General features: G+C 38.9%; 1 protein-coding gene and 1 pseudogene across 2 annotated transcripts in view; both read left to right on the top strand.

The window, feature by feature from the left end:
* SDCBP (syndecan binding protein) overlaps positions 1-22,330 on the top strand; it is a 34,264-nt gene that overhangs the window by 4,666 nt on the left and 7,268 nt on the right. The window contains exons 2-5 of one of the 2 annotated variants that reach the window (XM_062188470.1): positions 6,766-6,830; positions 11,210-11,288; positions 12,996-13,105; positions 21,246-21,404. In XM_062188470.1, coding sequence (XP_062044454.1) covers positions 6,780-6,830; positions 11,210-11,288; positions 12,996-13,105; positions 21,246-21,404 — 399 coding nt within the window. In that variant the 5' untranslated portion in view covers positions 6,766-6,779. Of the gene's footprint in view, positions 1-6,765; positions 6,831-11,209; positions 11,289-12,995; positions 13,106-21,242; positions 21,405-22,330 lie in introns of both variants that reach the window. The other variant, XM_062188469.1, reaches the window with a different exon arrangement.
* Positions 19,035-20,020, top strand: LOC133758413 (high mobility group protein B1-like; annotated as a pseudogene).

Below are 22,330 nucleotides of genomic sequence, written 5' to 3'. Positions count from 1 at the left end.
AAAATAAGTTCACTAGATCTCATAATGTCTCTTAGAATTATAAAAGCTTCTGTGAACCTTACAAATATATGGTATTTGTGAAACAGAATATTTTACAAAATATTTTTCCTCTTTGTTCTTTGAAAGATCTCTAAGGAAAACTAAAAGTTATGGAGTCAAGGGGCAGACATTTGGTGCAGCAGTTAGATGACACTTATAATGCCCATATACCACATTGGAGGGTCTGGGCTCAAGTCCTGGTTTGCTGATCTAACTTCCTGTTATTGGGTACCATTGGAGGGAGCATATATATATGTATATAGATATATGGGTTTCCTGGATCCCCACCGCAGGCTTAGTGTTTCCCCTCTCTAGGCATACCATTTCAGTGTCTGCTTCTGGAACTCATAAATCTGTGTTATTAATGATATTCCCAGATTATTCTTACGTACTTTAAAGTTGAAGGACCTTAAGATTGTTTTTACTTTGATACCATATGGTAGTACTTTGGGATACTGCTCTTTACTACATTTGCAATCTGTGCCAGTGTCCTAGTCTATGTTAATTGAAGCTAATTAGGTTACTTTGTTTAAGGGAATAGTTTGATATACTTCATTCATGTGGAAATGATTTAAGGGACTAGAATGTTCAAGTGCTTTGTTGAAGAATTAGAGTAGTATAGCTTGTAGTAGCAGATATTTAAAGGACAAAATTTTTTTGCCTCACAGAAGAGTTTTTTTGTTGATGAAATGTGCATTAAACTGAGACCCTCGGGAGCAACTTAAGTTGGTGGCAGAGCTAGGACTAGGACTTAGATTTTTGAATCTTGCCACTATATAAATTATTTAAAAGTTGATTTATTGGGGCCTGGTGCTGTGGCACTGGCATCCCATCTGCATGCATCAAGTCTCAGCTGCTCCACTTCCAATCCAGCTCCCTGCTAATCTCCTGGGAAAACAATAGACGATGGCCCAAGTGCTTGGGCCCTTGCACCACGTTGGAGACCTGGAGGAAGTTCCTGGCTCCTGGCTTCAGATTGGCCCAGCTCTGGCCATAGTGGCCATCTAGGGAGTGAACCAGTGGATGGAAGACCTCTTTCTCTGTCTCTCTCTCTCTCTCTGTAACTCTGCCTCTCAAATAAATAAATAAACAAATCTATCTTTTTAAAAAGTGACTTATTTGAAAGAAAGAGATTTCATTCATTGGGTCACTCTCCAAATACCTGCTACAGGCAGTGTCTGGACTAAGTCAGCCCAAAACTGGGAGTTGGGAATTAAGTTCGAGGTTCCCAGATAGGTGATGCAGACCCAATTACTTAAGCCAACACCTGCTTCCTTCTATGGTGAATATTAACAGGAAGCTGGTGTCAAGAGCAAATCTGCTCCTAAATGTTAGTAACATACTCTACCTACAATGTAAGGCACAGTGAAACTGCTAAATTGAGGAGCAGATTTCTTCAGACATAAGAAACAGCTCTTGAGTTAGGCCTCAAGGCTGACTAGGATTTTGATAAATGGAGAATGGTGAAGGTCATTCCAGGCAGACAAAGCACCTTTTGCATAGATGAGGGGGCACAGGAGCACATTCCCTGTAGTTGTAGCAAAAATGTTTTAATGCTTGGAAACACATTGGATGAAATGAAATGAAACCAGGTAAGTAAAATCCTCGAGGAATGCTTTGTGTTTAAGAATGATGAGAACTCCCCTTTGGAAGTGGATTAAAGGTCTGGGACATGGTGGGCACAGCCCTTTGGCCTTTTGCTATTGCGGACTGTACTGCCCTGCGCCTCCAGGGCGCATGGCGTTTGGGCCACCTGCCTTATGCTTCCTGGCAAAATTTCCAGGAATCATCCCTAAAGAAACAGGTATTTGAGTTCATCCACAAAGATTTCCAGCCACTATAAACATGCGCAGTTAGGTTAGGAAAATAATTCATGAACAAAATAACAAAAAGATGGAAAAAAATTTTAAAAGAACCTGAAATTTTGGAGATGAAGAGTGCAATAACTAACAGATTTACTAGAGGAGTTCAACAAGATGCTTGTTCAGCAGAAGAAATAATTGGCAAAGTCAAACAGATGACTTGAAATTATGCAGTCATAGAACCAAAAAGAATACTGTTAAGACAGTTGAGGACAGTAATGGAATAACATTAAGTGGACCAGTATACCTATTATGGAAGTTCCAGAAGGAGGAAAAAGAAAAGGGCAGAAAACTTATTTCAAAAGCCTAAAACTTCCCAATATCTAGATTCAAGAACCCCAATTAACTCTCAATAGGAGCAATCCAAAGTCATCCACACACACTGAGACACACTGTCATCAAAAGGTCAAATCTCAAAGAGCATTTTGAAAACTGTAAGAGAAGAGTGGCTCATCCTGTACGAGCGCGCATTCATAACACAATAAGCAGATTTTTCAGCAGAAACTTTGCAGGCCAAAAAGAAGACAAGTAATATACTCCAAATGTTAAAAACAAACTACCAGCAAAATATTATTTAATATTCCAGAAAATGGTAACCAAAGAGAATAGGAATGTTAAGTCAAAACTATCACAAGACAAAGAAGGATATTATATAATGATAATAAAAGAGTTAATTCACAGGAAGAAGGGAGCATTATTATATGACTAAGGTCACAAATATTGACAAAACCTATGGGAGAAAGAGCACCACAATTATAGGAAATTTCAATATCACATTTTCAGTAATGGGTGAAAACATCCAGCGGATAATGAGCAAGCTAAGAGAAGACTTGAACAATACTGTAAACCAAATGTATCTAAAGACATTCTACCCTACGAAAAATATACTTTTATTTCTTAAATGCACATGAAAGATTTTTTGGAATACAGGTGGCGAAACAAGTAATAACAGATTTAACACTGTTGAATTCATACCAAACATCTTTTCTGATCAAAAGAAAATGAAATTAGAAATCTTATAGTAGTAGAAAATGCAAAATTCTCAAATATGTGATAATTAACACACTCGAGTATTTTGGGGGTCAAGGAATACATAAGTGGGGAATTAGAAAAAAGTTTCAGCTAAGCAGAAACAGATTATATACCACAACTTAGGAAATGCAGCAAAAGCAGTTCCAGGAGGGCTATTTATACCTCCATTAAAAGAAAAAAAGATCTCAAATAACCTAACTTACTCCTCAAGTAACTACAAAAGAAAAGCAAACCTAGAAGTGGATAAATTCCAAGAAACAGAGTCTGCCAAGATTGAATTATGAAGAAGTACAAAATCAGAATGAACCTATAATAACATTATATTAAAAGTCTTCTCAACACAGAAAAGCCTACACCAATGGCTTCAATAGAGAAATGTACCAAACCTTTAAAAAATTGATACTTGTCCTTCTTAAACTCTTGCAAAAACCTGAAAAAGAAGAGATACTTCTAAAATTCATTTTATAAGGCCAACATACCTTGATTCCAAAGACAACATGAGAAAAACTAGAGGCCAGTTGCCCTTATATGATCATGGATGCAAACATCTTCAGTACAGTAATAGCTAGCCAAATTCAACAGCACATTGAAAGGATCCTTCACTATGATCAAGTAGGATTTATTCAGAAGACTTTAAAACAAGACTCCAAAGTCTTGCTCTTTGTACTAGCACTCCTGTGTTCATTGCAGCTCTAATAACCTAGCCAAGAGGTTGAAAACAATCTGAATATCCATCTATGGATGAATAGATAAAATGTGATATACATGAGTGTATGTGTGTGTATACTATACATGTGAACATGCACACAATGGAATGTTAGCCTTGAAAAATGAGTCTTTATATAATAAGGATGAACTTTGGGAATATCAACTAAATGCCATAAGTGTGTCACAAAAGGACAAGTGCTGGATGATTCCACTTCAAGTATCTAAAGTAGTAGATTAATAGAAAGAAAAAGCAGAATGGTAATTACTAGGACTTAGGGGAAGGGAAATGGAGAATTGTTCAGTTTATGTAGAATTGCAGTTATGCAAGATGAAAACATTCTAGAAATCTGCTATACACAGTATGCATAAGATTATCAGTACTGTATTGTACATTTGAAAATTTAAGGGTGGATTTCATGTTATATATATTTTACCATTGCATTTAAAAAAATGTAAAAGACATCCAAATGGCAAAGGAAAAGTTGCCATTGCTTACTTGACACTACTAAATAGAGCTAATGAATCCACAAAAACAAAACCCTAAGTAGTAATGAGTTCAGCAAGGCTGTGATATAAGGTCAGTGTATAAAATTGATTCTATGTACTAGGAGGGAAAAACCTAGAAAAAAATAAAACATTCATCAAAAAGTATAAATAACAAAGGATGGAAAAGCTTTAAAAGATAAGTCAGTGAAAAAATCTGAAGACCTATTTAGGTAACTTGCATCCCTCAGCTAAAGAATATATGTGCGTTTCATCAGTGCATGGAACTTTGTCTAGGATAGACCATATGCTAGGCCATGAAGCAAGGCTCAACAAATTCAATAAAATTGAAGTAATATCATGTATTTTTTCTGACCACAATGGAATGAAGCTAAAAATTAACAACTTAAGAATCTCTAGAAGATATACAAGCACATGTAGACTGAACAGTGTGCTCCTGAATGAACAGTGAGTCATAGAAGAAATCAAAAGGGAAAGAAGAAATGCCTAGAAGAAAAATGAAAATGAGAATGCCAAATATCAAAACTTATGAAACACAGCAAAAGCAGTGTTAAGAGGAAACTTCATAGCAGTTAGTGCCTACATCAAGAAATTGGAAAGACATCAAGTAAATGATCTAACAATGCATCTCAAGGACCTAGAAAAACAACAAACCAAACTCAAAATTATTAGGAGGAAAGGATTAAAATTAGAGAATAAACAAAATTGAAACAAAAAAATCATAAGCAAAATTGTTACCCCGTTGGTCCAACTAATCAAAAAAAATCCAAATCAATAAAATCAGAGATAAAAAATGAGATATACCAGTGGATACCACAGAAACATAGAATCATCAGGAATTACTGCAAAGAGCAACATGCCAATAAATTGGGAAATCTGGAAGAAATGGATAAATTCATGGACACATACAATCTGTCAACACTGAGTCATGAATACATAGGACCCCAAAACAGACTAATAACCAAGATGGAGATTGAGTCAGTAATAAAGACCCTCCCAACCAAAAAGAGGGCTGGATAAGTGTCACTACTGAATTTTGAATTCTACCAGACTTCCTCCTCCCAACCACCAGAATATGCCTTTTCTGTGAATTTTTTTGAAGACCCTTATATGCACACATATTTTTTAAGGTTTATTTATTTGAAAGAGTTACACAGAGAGAGAAGGAGAGGCAGTGAGAGAGGGAGGGAGGGCGGGAAGGAGAGAAGGAGAGGAGTCTTCTATCCTCTGGTTCACTCCCCAATTTGCCACAATGGCTGGACCTGTACTGATCCGAAGCCAGGAGCCAGGAACTTCTTCCAGGTCTCCCATGCGGGTGCAGGGGCCTATCTTCTGCTTTCCCAGGCCATAGCAGAGAGCTGAATCTGAGGTGGAGCAGCCAGGACTTGAACCGGTACCCACATGGGATTCTGGTACTACTGGCAGCAGCTTTACCCACTACACCACAGCACCAGACCCTCTATCAGAAGTAGTGTGGTAACCCTGAAATCCCAGTTAACAACTTGTGTCATGTCCTAGATGTTCCTTTTTCTTTTTCAAATGTTTTGTAGTTTAAATGTTTCTTGTTGTGGGAAGCAGGATACACAGCAGACTCATAGAATGGCAGATGTCCTAAACAACACTCTGGCCTCAGAATCAGCCCTTAAGGCATTCAGATCTGGCTGAAGAGCCCATGAGAGTGTTGTAGGCATGGAAAGCCAAGTTACCATGGAAAAGAAAAAAAAAAAGAAGACCTAAATGAAAGATCTCTGCGAGTGAGATCCCAGTGGAAAGAACGGGGCCATCAAAGATGGAGGTACCTTTCTCCGAAGGGAGGAGAGAACTTCCACTTTGACTATGACCCTATCGGAATAAGATCAAAGTTGGCGAACTCTAAAGGCTTCCATAGCCTTGGCAACTCATGACTAGAGCCTAGGGAGATTACTGACGCCATAAACAAGAGTGTCAAATTGTTAAGTCAACAACAGGAGTCACTGTGTACTTACATCTCATGTGGGATCTGCCCTTAATGTGTTGTCTAATGTGCAGTGATGCTATAACTAGTACTGAAACAGTATTTTTACACTTTGTGTTTCTGTGTGGGTGCAAACTGATGAAATCTTTACTAAGTATGTACAGAATCTATCTTCTTTATATCAAGATAATTGGAAATGGAAAAAAAAAACCTGGTGTTAAATTGGAAATGGCATAGAAAATTAATTAATTTTTAAAAAACATCATGTAGGATCTCTGTCTTTAATGTGCTGTACACTGTTATTTAATGCTATAACTAGTACTCCAACAGTATTTTTTCACTTTGTGTTGCTATATGGGGCAAACTGTTGAAATCCTTACTTAATATATACTAAACTGATCTTCTGTATATAAAGAGAATTGAAAATGAATCTTGATGTGAATGGAAGGGGTGAGGGAGCTGGAAAGGGGAGGGTTGCAAGTGTGAGGGAAGTTATGGGAGGGGGAAGCCATTATAATCCATAAGCTGTACTTTGGAAATTTATATTCATTAAATAAAAGTTTAATTTAAAAAAAGCTTCTTGTTGTATTAAATAGTTGTTTCTTGTTTATGCATACTATTTAAATTTCTATGACATTTGAATATATGACTTTTTTCCCCTCCTAGATAAATCAGGAAAAATGTCTCTCTATCCATCTCTTGAAGACTTGAAGGTAGACAAAGTAATTCAGGTATGCCTTTTTTTTTTTTTTTTTTTAAGGGATATATTATAGCATACATTCTACTTAAAGAAGTAAAGCAGTAAACTTAACTAGCAGACGTATTTGTTCATTTTTATACTTCATAAACCTTTTGTTCGCTTATATTGTAGGCTATAAAGTGAGATGTATTTCTTAATTCATTAATGAGTTAAAAGTGTATTACAAATGTGTGAGAATTTGTAACCAAACTGACAACGTTTTAGGAAAAGTGTGGCTTTACTAGAGTGAAAGGAAAAACAAACAAGAATGGTAACGTGTTGCTATGATGGTTAACCTTGTAGTTGTGGATGAGAAAATTGTTATGTGAAGGGAACCATAAACAGTTATTTTCTATTATAGATCCAGTATGAATATTAAAATGTGGTTCATAAACTCTTTGGAATCTAGTTCAGTCACCAAGGCTTTGCCTTGATGTTTTAAGTGGTCTGTTCATTCATCTTAAATGTTCAGTTCCTCCTTTCTTTAAGTACTTATAGTTTGTCAGTATCTTTTCAATGTGGTTTTGTATTTCTCCAAAGTTCATCTGAACAAGTGTTTTCTTTTTAAAAAGCTTTTATCTGAAACATTTTGCTCTCTAGAATAACTGTTAAGCCATTAGTAAAACATCAGTACATTATCTGATAAGAATTTGCAGACAGATATAAAAGCAAGAATAATTTATCCTTTGTTTTCCTTTTTTGCTAGTTTTTCATAGGATTGAAATTAAATTAACTGTAGCTTTGAATTTTGAAAGTAGCAGAAAAAGAGTTGATACTAGCCGGCGCCGCGGCTCACTAGGCTAATCCTCTGCCTTGCGGCGCCGGCACACCGGGTTCTAGTCCCGGTCGGGGCACCGATCCTGTCCCGGTTGCCCCTCTTCCAGGCCAGCTCTCTGCTGTGGCCAGGGAGTGCAGTGGAGGATGGCCCAAGTCCTTGGGCCCTGCACCCCATGGGAGACCAGGAGAAGCACCTGGCTCCTGCCATTGGATCAGCGCGGTGCGCCGGCCGCAGCGCGCCTACCGCGGCGGCCATTGGAGGGTGAACCAATAGCAAAAGGAAGACCTTTCTCTCTGTCTCTCTCTCACTGTCCACTCTGCCTGTCAAAAATTAAAAAAAAAAAAAAAAGTTGATACTGACAGGTGTTAGATTGGAAATAAAGAGGGCTGCAGTGTCAGTCATGCTGACTTCTCTAAGGAGAAGAAGATTACATGGATATTTTCATTAAGAGCGCCTCTTATGTTCAGAGCAGAGGAATAGCTTTTAGGAGATACAGTGGTAAGTAAGGAGGTAGGGAGATAGGGTGGGGAACATAGTTCTTTATTTCCACTAGATTTTAAAATATTCATATTCTAGACAATAAAATAGTCTATTTTTTTGGCTTTGTCTTCTAAAGTGGATTATACTTTTGTTTTCTTTGTTATGCCTCTGAAAAGATATTATGGAGGAAGCAAGTATTCATTTTACACCATAGCAAAGCTAAATTGCAGCAGTGAACTGGCAGTTTGTAACTATAAGAGCCATTGGGCATGACTTTTAGCATGTCATGTCTGAACCTTCCCATTCATTCCAAATTCTACTAGGAGCCTGTGGTTCTTCTACCTATGCAAAATAAGCTTTAAGAAACAATGAAATAGAGAACTAGTGCTTATCAGTTTCCTACTGTGGTAAGTAGAGTTTGACAGAAGTGAATTCACAGATGTGGCTTTTACTCATACTTTCTGTAAGTGACAGAAACACAGGCCCTCGCAGTCACTGCCTGTTCCTTGGGACAACTCTCTCCTCCTTTTTCAACAGTTTTCTGATAAAATAAATTATTTAAAATAATTTTTTGCATTTAATGATTTATAGTGGTAAGCCCTTGTTACTACATCTTTCTTTTATTTTCACAAGTTACATGATGGAATTTTAATAAATTTCCAGGGAGCTTTATATACTTGTCAGAATTCCTTAGGTAAGAACAATAGCAGTGAAAGAATAAAAATAGGGCTGGCATTGTGGCATAGCAGGTTGGGCCACTGCCTGTGACATGGGTATCCCATGTGGGTGCTGGTTCAGTCTTGGCTGTTGTACTTCTGATCCAGCTTCCAATTGGTGTGCCTGGGAAGGCAGTGGAACATCGTCCATGTTCTTGGGCCCCTGCCAGGTGGAGTTCTGGGCTCCTGGGTTAGGCCTGACCCAGCCCTGGCAGTTGTGGCCAATCAAGAGGGAACTAGTGATTGGAGGATCTGTCTGTCTCTCTGTAACAATAACTACTGTAAAAAAGAGTTGTAGTATTTTAAATTAACAAGCTGTGTTTTAAAGCATTTTGAGATTCACAGCCAAATTGAGCAGAAAGTACTATATACTCTCATTTCCACACACTCAAAGCCTCCCCCATTGCCAGCATACTTATCAGAGTGGGACATTTGTTAACATTTGATGAACTTTCATGTGTAATTATTGCCCCAAGTCTATAATTTACATTAAGGTTCACTCTTGGTGTCATGTATTCTATGGCTTTAGACGAATGCATAAAGACAAGTATATACCAATGTAGTATCTACAGGAAAGTCTCATTCTCTAAAATTCTGTGTTCTGCCTATTCATCCCTCCTCACAACCCCTGGCAGCCACCAATCTTTGAACCATCTGTACAATTTTATTTTTCCCAGAATGTCTTACAATATGTATAGCCTCTTCACATTAGCTTCTTTCTCTTAGTAATATGCACTTAAGTTTCCTCCGTGTCTTTTGATAGTTTGCTTTTAGTCCTGAACAGAATTTTGTCTTTTTTCTTTTAAAAAGATTTATTTATTTGAGAGGCAGAGTTACAGACAGAGGGAGACAGAGAGAAAGGTCTTCTATCCGCTGGTTCGCTCCCCAAACGCTTATAATGGCCAGAGCTGGGTTAATTCAAAGCCAGGAGCCTGGAGCTTCTTCTGGGTCTCCTAAGTAGGTGCAGGGGCCCATGCACTTGGGCCATCTTCCACTGCTGTCCCTGACCATTAACAGTTGGAAGTGGAGCAGCTGAGACTTAAACCGGCTCCCATATGGGATGCCAGCGCTGCAGGCAGAGGCTTAATTAACTATTATGTTACAGTGCTAGCTCCCAGAATTTTTTTTCTTGGATTATTCAAGGAATAATCCAGCTCACCACTAACTCCTTTTAGCTGATAGCTGGTGGTGAAGTAGCTTTCAAAATTCAGCACACTTAGAATTGGTGGGTTGTTATTTGTATTTTACTTATATTCTCATGATGTATTTTGTTTCATCTTAGAATATTTAACAAATTATAATATTCTTTAATAGGTACATTAGAACAGCCACAGTTCAAATGAATTTAATAGTTACCAAACTATCTAAAACTTCAGGGGGCTGTACTTATTTGAAGTAAGCTTCCATTTCCCTAAGTAGTTCTGGGGACTGCTTTTGACATGGATTTCAGAGCTAGATTGAAATATAAGCATATACATCTTTTCTTAGTTGATACATTTCCAACTAAATAAAAAGTTGAGAATGGTGGTACAACTTACTACCAAACTTGATTTTAAATGTTACCTGGCTATTTCAAAGTATTCCCATTAGTGAGATACTTAATATGAGGAGGCCATGAAGGTAACGCTGAGAGGACAGCTGAACGTGAAAAATACATACTTTTTCAGAGAAATTTCAGCAAGTTTATCGGTTACAAGTTACTTTATCATCATCCTTTTATGTGAGTGGTAAAATGTACTGCTTGTATAGTTTGTAATATTTTTGTACTTAGTATAACATAACTCCTAAGACCTGCTGAAATGGATACTTCAAAAAGTCTGGGGAAAATGGAATTGAAAGTGTAAGTTCATTTTGATGTGAAAAATATTTTTCATAATATGTGGAAAACTCATACTATGCCAAAACTACTCATAGAAATCAAAAAATGTTTTTGTTACTGGGAATGTGATATATATTTTTATTAATTTGTATTGATTTTTATTTGAAAGTAGAGAAAGGGACAGTGAGCCAGCCAGCCAAAGAGACAGAGAGCTCCCATTGCTGATTTAATCCCAAAATGCTTCCAAGGGCTGGAGTCAGCATAGTTGTGGCAGGAACCCAACTGTGTGAACCAGGGTCTTCATTGGTGGGAAACGAGTCAGGAGCCAGATCCAGAAATTGAATGAACCCAGGCACTCTGATGTGGGATGCCATTGTTTAAACCACTAGGCCAAACACCTATTCCCAATATATATGTCTGCTTTGCAGATTACCCTGTAAAAATGTATTGCTGATCAGTTTGAAATTAAACTTTCTTGACTGACACTTCAGTGCTTCAGTTCTTTTTGGTTGTATTGGGTTTAACTTATATAGGAACATTAAGTATTTAACAGCATGTTTTTGGTCTTTGTTTTACAGGCTCAGACTGCTTTTTCTGCAAACCCTGCCAACCCAGCAATTTTGTCAGAAGCTTCTGCTCCCATCTCTCAAGATGGAAGTAGGTTTCTACTTTTGGTTCGTTGTCCATAAGTATTTGTTAAGTCTTCCTTTCCCAAAATAGAGAATACAATATATATTTATATATAATAACATACTATATAAAATTGGTGATTAAAGTCCAGTAACAAAAAAAAGTATAGGATTATGTTTAAAAAAACTATCTAGAGTGAACTGTGAATATGAAGATACTGGTTTAGTGACTATTTTTTTTAGCCTGACTCATAAGTACTAGAATATGGCTGATTAATTTGTGAAAACCTTACATGAGAACTACAGTTGCCCCACACTACCATTCTCAAAGAGCTGCTTCTTTGCTGGGGGAGCATCTAAAATTTCCACCCAACTCTTTGTTGTAGAGCTTCCGAAATGCTGAAGTCTCTTCATCCTCCGCAACCTGTCTTTGGTTCCTTCAAGGTTCCCTATCCTTTTTCTTCAAGGTTCAGAGGGACTCAGGACCCAGCCTCTAAATAATATGACTTGTGATATAAAATAAATGTCAAATAGGTTTCTGTACCTGGTCATTTTATCTTAAAACTATTTGACTTTTTTCTTTTGGAAATTCCATTTTAATCACAAATCATGTGAAAAAGGGCTTTTATGGGCCAGCTATGTGGTATAGTGGGTAAAGCTGTCACGTGCAGTGCTGGGATCCCATATGGGCGCCACTTTTGAGTTCTAGCTGTTTCACTTCTGATCCAGCTCTCTACTATTGATTGGGAAAGCAGTGGAAGATGACCCAAGCGCTTAGGCCCCTGCACCTACATGGGAGAACTGGAAGAAGCTTCAGGCTCTTGGCTTTGGATTGGCCCACCTCTGACCGTTGCAGCCATGTAGGGAGTGGAACCAGTGGATGGAAGACCTCTCTTGGTCTCTCTCTCTGCCTGCCTCTGTAACTTTGCCCTCCAAATAAATTTTTTTTTAAATGCTTTTGGAAATAGTTCATAAAATAGTACTAAAAAGTTAAATACAGTTAATCTTTAAAATACTATTTCTAAAATTTCACTGGAAGGTGGTTAACTTTTTTTTTTTAAGAATTTATTTATTCTAAAGGCAGAGTTACAGAAAGATTGAGGGGGCGGGGGGCTGGTCTGTGAGGAGATCTTTTATCCCCTGGTTCACTTCCCAAAAGACTGCGATGGCTAGGACTGGGCCAGGCCAAAGCCAGGAGCCCTGAATTCTGTCTGGGTCTCCTATTTCGGGGCAGGGACCTGAGTATTTGGTTCCTTTTCTGCTACTTTCCCAGGTGCATTAGCAGGATCAGAAGCAGAACAGGCTAGACTTCAACGAGTGCCTGTCTGGGTTGCCATTATCACAGGCAACAGCATAACCTGCTGGGTCCCAACGGCTGGGTCCCAATGTTGGCCCCAGTTAACATTCCTAAAATGATATGGTGCTAAATAAATTTATAAAACTGTGATATTTTTATTTGTTTGAATCAGTTCTCTCTGAATACTAAAGGATGAATGTATTTGGATGTCTGAATGTGTTCATATTTTATGACTTTGACTTTAAACATTTTCTATATTTTCCATTTCTTGTTGTAAAGATGAGGAGGAACCCTTGCAAATATCTTTCAGTTCTTTCTGTATTTTCTAACTTAAATGTAACTTTTTAAGCTCAAATAGAAGCCCGTGATACAGTTTTCTTTTGGAGTATTTTGCCAGTGCTTTTTTTATTAATTGATTCTTTCATTTATTTATATTAGATCTTTATCCTAAACTGTATCCGGAACTTTCTCAATACATGGGCCTGAGTTTAAATGAAGAAGAAATACATGCAAATCTGGTGATGGTCTCTGGAGCACCACCTCAGGGGGTATGTATAATTAATGATGTGAAATTAATTTTGAATTACATGAAATCATGGTTTGCATGTAGATATAAGCTCTACTTTTTGTGGCTAACTCCCATCTTTATAACTTTAGCATTAACCTCTCAGGAATTTTAGACTTCTTTCTTGATATCACTTCTTACATAGTCTGATTCCTTCTGTGCTATTAACGGTTTTAACTTTATTAGGATTTAAAGGTTCAGATGCTTTTTACTTGTCAATTCCCCTTTGTCTTTGGCATCTCATCAGTTACTGAGAACTTATCACTCTGTTTGCCATGTTTGTTGGGTTCATTTTATCCTCTACTCCTGTAATTGTATTCAGAGTTTTGTATTTCTAACCTAGATTATTATGATAGTTTCTTACACTGCCTCTAGTAACTTACTTCATACAATGCTAAGTTGCTGCCAGATTAACCATTCTGAAATACAGGTTTATAAGTTTTTTGTGACTCAGTCTGTTAGTGTTTTCTGAAATCTGAAGCTCTTTGTAATTAGATTTCAGACGTAAACATATCTGATAATATTAAGATTATTGCTGTAAGATCATAGTACTTTTTTAATTTTTTTGACAGGCAGAGTGGATAGAGAGAGAGAGACAGAGAGAAAGGTCTTCTTTTTTGCCGTTGGTTCACCCTCCAACGGCCGCTGCGGCCGGCGCATCGTGCTGATCCGAAGCCAGGAGCCAGGTGCTTCTCCTGGTCTCCCATGCAGGTGCAGGGCCCAAGCACTTGGGCCATCCTCCACTGCCTTCCCGGGCCATAGCAGAGAGCTGGCCTGGAAGAGGGGCAACCGGGACAGAATCCGGAGCCCCAACCGGGACTAGAACCCGGTGTGCCGGTGCCGTAAGGCGGAGGATTAGCCTGTTAAGTCACGGAGCCGGCCAGATCATAGTACTTTATGGCACTTACACAGTAAAATACTTCATGAATATAGGCTCCATGTCTGCCTTAACTACCATAACCCTAGTGCTTAATGAAGTACCTGACATTTGTTTATTTACCCAGTGTGTGTGTGTTTGTTTATTTTGACAGGCAGAGTTAGACATTGAGAGAGAGAGAAAGGTCTTCCTTTGCCATTGGTTCACCCCCCAAATGGCCGCTACGGCCGGCGCACTGTGCCAATCCGAAGCCAGGAGCCGGGTGCTTCCTCCTGGTGTCCCATGCTGGTGCAGGGCCCAAGCACTCGGGCCATCCTCCACTGCCTTCCCGGGCCACAGCAGAGAGCTGGACTGGAAGAGGAGCAACCGGGACTAGAACCTGGGTTGCAGGCGCTGCAGGCACCACAGGCAGAGGATTAGCCAAGTGAGCTGCGGCGCCGGCTTTACCCACTGTTTATTGAAAACCTGTGTCATTAGGGATCCAAGTGGGAAAACAAATGGTAGATTTTTTGAAGAGATAATTTAAGAAATTAGATAAAAAGGCTGAAGGAATGAAAAAGCAAACATGGAACACATATGTAATGACAGGAAGTATAGCTGCTTCCTCTAGAACAACAGTAACACAAGGAAGAGGTTAGACCACAGTATGGAGAAGTTTAGGGAGAGAGCCACTCGGAGCTGGGACTCAGACCTTGGAGTGTAGTTCCAGAACTTCTGTGGAGCTGTATTGTGGCTGGCTCTAGGAGCGTCAGTAAAAGCTGGAGACTGGAACCAATTCCTGCTCTCAAGGTCAGGCTCAGGCTCAGGCAGTGCTGACAGGAACAGAAAGCAAACAGGAAGGAATAAGGTGCTTATTTCCTTAGTCTGTAATGCTCAAGTAGTGGAAGCTAACCAGAAACACACAGTCAGAGGAAAATGTAATTTGTGCAGTCATACTCCAGCATCACCAGGTAGAGTACAGAATGGTGGATTTGGGAGCTGACAGTACAACTTACTTCTATGATCCCTTGTGCTCTGTCCAGACACTTCTACAGATACTTGAAGTTCAAAGGACAACAATAGAAACCTTATACTTTCCCCTTAAAAGACGCAGTTCTCCTTCATAAAATAAAAATTCAAAAACCTTGTTCTGTAAATGGCCTCATAATACCCTTCTAGGTTTTAATGATAAATCATGATCTCTATCCCATATTCTTGATTATTTACAACTTTTAAAAATGTAAAAATTATTCTCAATTCTGGAGTTTACAAAATCAAGTGTTGACTCTTGACATAAAAGGCGTTGCTTTCAGCCTTTCTGCAGAAAGGCACAGTGCTGTCAAGGCCCTTTCTGGACTGTGGTTATGCTGTTGATCATGATGTGATGTAATTACTGCCCTCAGTACTCAGATTTCCAGCTAATACTTTGAACTTCAGAGACAAAAATGTAAGTTAACCACTAACAATTCATGTGTAAAGCAAGCATGAGAAGCAAAAAGGATTAATTGGCTGTGTTTATAGAAATTCTACAACTATAAGCAGAGAAGATTGTCACAGCTGCTCTGATTATTGTAGTGGCCTCAAGGCTTCAGTTAGTATTTATGGCTTCCTTTATTCATTGCAAGTATTTGTTCTCTTTTCCCTTGGCCAGCACTTGAGCTGGTTGTCTTTTTTTTTTTTTTTTTTTTTTTTTTTTAGGTGACCTAAACCTCCATTTTTGAGGCATCTGAATCTCTAGGGCTCTTCAGTGCCCTACCTTTCCTTTTCCTTTCATTTGTTGCTGAAGATTTCTGTTAACTCTTACAATAGATTCTTCATCTCATGTACTTAATTTTTTTCCTGTTTCCTGTTTCATCTGATTCTTGCTCCCATCCTCTTACTTCATCTTTGCTGGGTGGTGATTGGCAATTGAAAATTGTATAAATTCAAGGTGTACAACATGCTGTATTGATGTACATATGTATTGTGGTCACCATAATAAAGCTAATGTACACATCTGTCACCTTGCAGTGTTGCCATATATTTGATGTGTGGTGAGAACACTGAAGCTACTGTCCTAGCAAGTTTCATCCATGTAATATGGTATCAACTCCAGTTACCATTTTCTACATTGGATCTCTAGAACTTTCTCAGTTTTGAAACAAAGTTTGTATACTTTGACTATTATTTCCCTATTCTTGCCTGCCTGCTTCCAGTTAGTTCCCTGACACCCGTTCTTCTACTCTATGCTTCCATGATTTCAACTTTTTAAGAAACTACTTATAAGTGAAATACACTGTCTACTTACTTATTTTGTTTGAAAGGCAGAGTTAGAGAGGCGAAGACAGAAAGGGATCTTTCATCTGCTGGTTCACTCCCCAGATGGCTGCAATAGCCAGAGCAGGACCAGGTGGAAGCTAGGAGCTTCATCTGGCTCTCCCACATGGGTGGCAGGGGCCCAAGCACTTGGGCCAACTTCCATTGCTTTCCAAGGCCATGATCAGGGAGCTTGATTGGAAGTGGAACAGCTGGGACACAAACTGGTGCTCATGTGGGATACTGATGTCATAGGTGGCGGCTTTAACCCTGCGGCACAAAGCTGGCCCTTGTCTTTTCAGATCATAGTCATGCTAACGTGACGTGGTACCTCAGTGTGGTTTCATTTGCTTTTCCCTGATGATTAATGTTGTTGAGTACTTGTTAAAAAGTTGGCCATTTATGTCTTTGTGAAAATTTGAGTGTTTTGCCCATTTTTAAATCAGATTATTTGTTTTTTTTGCTGTTGAGCTCCAAATATATTGTGGATATTAACCCCTTATCAAACACATCATTTGCAAATGTTTTCTCCCATTCCATGGGTTGCATTTTCATTTTGTTGCTTGCTTTCTTTGCTGTGAAGTTTTTTAGTTTGATAAAGTTCCACTTGTTTATTTTTGCGTTTCTTGCCTATGCTTTTGGTGTCAAGTTCAAAAACTTCTTGTCAAGATCAGTGTCCTGGAGTTTTTCCTTATTTATTTATTTTTTTGTTTTCAGATTTTACAGTTCACATTTTAATCCATTTGGATTTAATTTTTGTGGTGTAAGTTTTGCTTTTGGCATGTGAATAGCCAGTTTTCCCATTTCCATTTATTGAAGAGACCATCATTTCCCCATTATATATTCTTGGCACCCTTGTCAAAGATTAGAAATCTTGTTCTCTTACTTCTTCTATTTCTGTCTTCGTTCATGGTTTCCTTTAAGTCCATGAGCATATTGAGCATATTTATAGTAGCTACTTTAAAATCTGGTCATTTTATGACCTGTTCTATTTTGGAGTCTGTTATTGACTGCTTTTTTCCCCTGATTATGGTTACATTTCTCTGTGTGTTCAGATGCCACCTAGTATTTTAACTGGATGACGTTCATTATGAATTTTACATTGCTGCGTGCTGTGTTTCTTTTTGCAGGGGTGAAAGTCTGGCCTGCAAAATCATTTGGTCTGGCCTTTCCAAAGCAACCATAGGCAGTACTCAAAATTTACTAAATCTATAGCAGGCTAATTTTTAAGTTGATAATTTTGTATAGCCAGTGATTGGTGTTATAAATATCCAAATGGTCTTTGGCAGAAGACTTCCCTACCCCTGACTTAAAGAATATTAGCGCTAGTTGAGGCAGTGCTGTGGCTCAGTAGGTTAATCCTCTGCCTGCAGTGCTGGCAACTCATATGGGCGCCACTTCGAGTCCTGGCTGCTCCACTTCCAATTCAGCTCTCTGCTGTGGCCTGGGAAAGCAGTAGAAGGTGACCCAGGTGCTTGGGCCCCTGCACCTGCTTGGGAGACTTGGAAGAAGCTGCTGACTCCTGGCTTCGGGTCAGCTCAGCTCCGGCCTTTGCAGCCATTTGGGGAGTGAACCAGCAGGTGGAAGACCTTTCTCTCTGTGTCGTCCTTTCACTGTCTATAACTCTACCTCTCAAATAAATAAAATCTTAATATATATACATATATATTATCACCAGTATACAGAATATATATTGAGGTAGTTGAGTTCTAGTTAGACCTGCTTGATCCCTGAGAGACTTGCTTTACACTTTGTTGAGTTAGTTCTGTAAGGCTGTTATTCTGTTACTAAGAAAGTGTGTCCTCACTGGATGTCCGGTAAGCACTCTCCACCATGGCTGTGGATTCTTGAATGTCTCCAGCCCTGTGTAATCTCCAGGAACTGTTGGATCTCTGAACATCCCTTGCTTGGCCTTGTGGATTCTCACCTCATGCATACTTGGGTTACTATCCATCCAGATGCAGCGTCACCTGGAGCTGTGCCTGTAACTCCCTGCTCTCCAGACTCTGCTTTCCAAATTCTGTCTCACCAGCTGGCCTTAGCCTTCCTGACCCCACATCCCTGTCCTTTCAACTAAGCAAGAGCACAGTGCTCTGCTTGCGATTCCTTCATAAGTAATTTCTCTGGCCTTGTGTATTGACTCTGTGTATATAACTCCTGTTAGACTGTCAGCTTAAGTCATTCAAAAGTCATAAAAGTTGAAGCACATGAATTACAGCTAAAGAATGAATTTGGCTCTTAAAATTTTCTTTTCCATTTTGTTTTCTGATTGTCTTATATCTCTGATAGCTGTATTTTCTTTTGAACCTTTGTAATTCTTTATAAATAATATTTTGTCCTTGTGTCCTGATTTCTAATATCATAGCGTGTGAGTGAGTGATAGATGCTGCTGTTAGACTGTCGGCTTTAGAATATGCAATTTGAATGACCATAAATTCCAATGGAGTAAATTTTTGAAGTTGTGATGTTTTCATCTGAAGGTCCTTTCCTATTACTGCTGCCCTGAGCATCACAATTCATGGCAGATTAAAGCTTTATGTCTATTGAAAAATCTTTCTAACCTATCACAAATTGTAATTAAGAAGCCCTGGTAAGTCCTTTCCTCACTGCCTTTTGGTTGAGGAGAAAGTCCACTTACAACAGGAAACCACCAGCACGGAGAGAGTGAGGAGGCTGCGTCTGGCTCCGCTTGCACAGCCATTGCAGTACATTGAGCTCCATAGAGACAGTGCTGGTCAAGTGAGAGCCGGATGGGCAGTGAGCGACTCTAGGCCTCGCCGAGGTAACATACCTAAACATAGACAAAGGAGATCCTCCAAAGCCGAGAGGCAGAATGTCATCATATGCATCCTTTGTGCAGACTTGCCTGGAGGAGCATAAGCAGCAGCACCCAGATGCTTCCGTCAACTTCTCAGGTTTCTAAGAAGTGCTCAGGGAGGTGGAAGACTGTATCTGCTGAAGAGAAGGGAACACTTGAAGACATGGTAAAGGCGGACAAGGCTCGTTATGAAAGAAATGAAAACGTACATCCCTCCTAAAGGGGAGACAAAAAAGAAGTTCAAGGATCCCAGTGCACCCAAGAGGCATCCTTCGGCCTTTTTCTTGGTCTGTTCTTAGTATCACCCAAAAATGAAAGGAGAACATCCTGGCCTATCCATTGGTGATGTTGCAAAGAAACTGGGAGAGTTGTGCGGTAACACTGCTGCCGAGAGCAAGCAGCCTTAGGACAAGAAGGCTGCTAAGCTGAAGGAAAAATATGAAAAGGATAGTGCCGCGTCTCAAGCTGTAGGGAAACCTGGTGCAGCAAGAAAGGGAGTTGTCAGGGCTGAAAGGAGCAAGACAAAGAAGAGGAATATGAACATGATGAGATGAATAAGTTGGTTCTAATGCAGTTTTTTCCGTTGTCTGTAAAGCATTTAATTCCTGTATACACAACTCCTTTTGAAGGAAAAATGAAATGTGAGGCTGTGTAAGATTTATTTTGAACTGTACAGTGTCTCTATTTTTTTTTTTTTTTTTGTATGTTAACACACTACCAAATGTGTCTTTCGATAGCTCTGTCCTGGTGGTTTTTCGGTAGCCACTAACCTTGCCTGGTACAGCATGGAGGTTGTAAATTGGCATGGGGATTTAAAGCAGGTTCTTGTTCGTGCACAGCACAATTTAGTTATATATGGGGATGGCATTTTTTTTTCATCTTCAGTTATCTGATGCAGCTTCTATGAAATAATTGTTCTGTTAACTGAATACCACTCTAATTGCCAAAAAAAAAAAAAAAGGTTGCAGCTGTTTTGACATTTTGAATGCTTCTAAGTAAATACAATTTTTTTATTAAAAATTTTTTTTTCTTAAGAAAACTTGAGTTTTCCATAGTAAATAGCCATTCTGGGGCATTCTCCTTTGTGTGTCTGATTTCTGATTCATAGATGGTTATTAAAGGAGATGAGAAAAAGTATTTGACACTTTATGTGTGTCAGAACTTATATAACATGCCCTTTTCCTTTTTTTTTTTTTTTAAAGATTTAATTTATTTGAGAAGTAGAGTTACAGACAGAGGGCGAAACAGAAAGAGAGGTCTTCCATTCGCTGGTTCACTCCCCAAATGGCCGCAACAGCCAGAAATGTGCCGATCCGGAGCCAGGAGCTTCTGGGAATCCCATGGTGGTGCAGGGCCCAAGCACTTGAGCCATCTTCCACTGCTTTCCCAGGCCATAGCAGAGAGCTGGATCGGAAGAAGAGCGGCTGGGACTAGAACCAGCACTCATATAGAATGCCAGCATCACAGGCAGAAGATTAACCCACTGTGCCATGGCGCCAGCCCCATACCATGCCCTTTTCTTTCAATCCTTACTAACATTGTGAGATAAGAATGTTGCTCCTTTTAGACAAACTCTGAATGGATAAGTAGATTATCAAAGATTATACTGTATAAAAGAAACCTGTGGAAATGTCTTTCAGAAGTATACTATAGCTGTTAAAGTCTAGGATAATACATTTGAGATGAAGACAAACCATAGTATAGTCATTACTTGCTTAATGATGGGATACATTTTGAGACATGCTATTAAGTGGTTCATCATTATGTGTTCATGATAGATAGTGTACTTAAACAAGATCAGACAACTATGACATCACCAGCCAATAAAATTTTATGGGATCTCCATTGTGTATGGGGTCCATTGTTGACTAAACCATCGTTCTGCAGTTAGTGATTGTAAACATGAGACCAATGCCAGTGATTTCGAAAGAGAAGACAGGGTAAGCCATGAATCTACTGGAGATGCTAAATATGGGAGTGATTGAAAGAATTACAAAACAACAGTGTCATATTTGCAGAAATCCAATTTTATCTGAGGGAACTTGGTATATTACTTTTTGGAAAACCACAATTGAGTATGTTCTGCTAATTACCATTGTAGATTTTTTTAAGTGAGTGCTTCTAAATATTGACACATATATGTTTTGTCAGCAGTTGGTAGCAAGACCTTCCAGTATGAACTACATGGTGGCTCCTGTAACTGGAAATGATGTTGGGATTCGCAGAGCAGAAATTAAACAAGGGATTCGTGAAGTCATTTTATGTAAGGATCAAGATGGAAAAATTGGACTCAGGCTTAAATCAATAGATAATGTAAGTGTTTGTAATACCTATTGGAATTTACCTAAGTAGGTACAGAATATTAAGTGATTGATGTTAAAATAATTTGAAATGGAAATGCTTTAATTAGTTACAATAGCGTACTCGTAATTGAGAGTATTCTAAATCTGCTATCCCAAGTTTGTTTACTTAGAGGTGTTCTGTTTTGAGGAAGCAGAACTGAAGTTTCCAGACACCTTCCTTTGTATGACTTTGTGTTTTGCCTTGCTTTGAATTCTTCAACTGAAATAAAGTTCAGTGGTCTATGTATTTCATAATTAAATCAGATAATAGGATTTTAATTTTTTAATATACTTATTTGAAAGGCAGAGTTATAGAGAGGGAGACACAGAGTCAAGGAGAGAGATTCTACGTGCTGGTTCACTCCCCAAATGGCTGCAACAACCAGAGCTGGGCCAGGCTGAAGCCAGGAGCCAGGAGTTTCATCTTGGTCTCCTATGTGGGTACAGGGTTCCAAACACTTGGGACATCTGCTGCTGCTTTCCCACACAGCTCCATTAGCAGGGAGCTGGATTGGAAGCGGAGCAGCCAGGAATTGAACTGGTGCTCATATGGGATGCTGGTGCTGCAGGCTAAGGCTTAACCTGTTAGGCCACAGCACCATCCCCTCCAATTTGAATTTAATAGGTTATTTCCTGAGCAAAAATTTCTAATTAGGGCTGCCATTACTTCTCATCTTAACATACTGTAGAAATGAAATAGGCTTATTCCTGAGGAAACCTTTAGAATTGTGAAAGATGTGCTGTATCTTTACCCCTATTTAAGGTTTTAGCTCTTATCTATTGAATTCTCTATTTTGTTTTTTGAGATTTATGTATTTGATAGGCAAGAGATACACACACACACACACACATAGGTAGAGAGATCTTCCATTTGCTGGTTTACCTCCCCTGTGGTTG

The sequence above is a fragment of the Lepus europaeus genome, chromosome 4, assembly GCF_033115175.1.
Source record: "Lepus europaeus isolate LE1 chromosome 4, mLepTim1.pri, whole genome shotgun sequence".
Taxonomy (NCBI): domain Eukaryota; kingdom Metazoa; phylum Chordata; class Mammalia; order Lagomorpha; family Leporidae; genus Lepus; species Lepus europaeus.
This window is presented reverse-complemented; position numbering and strand designations above follow the sequence as displayed.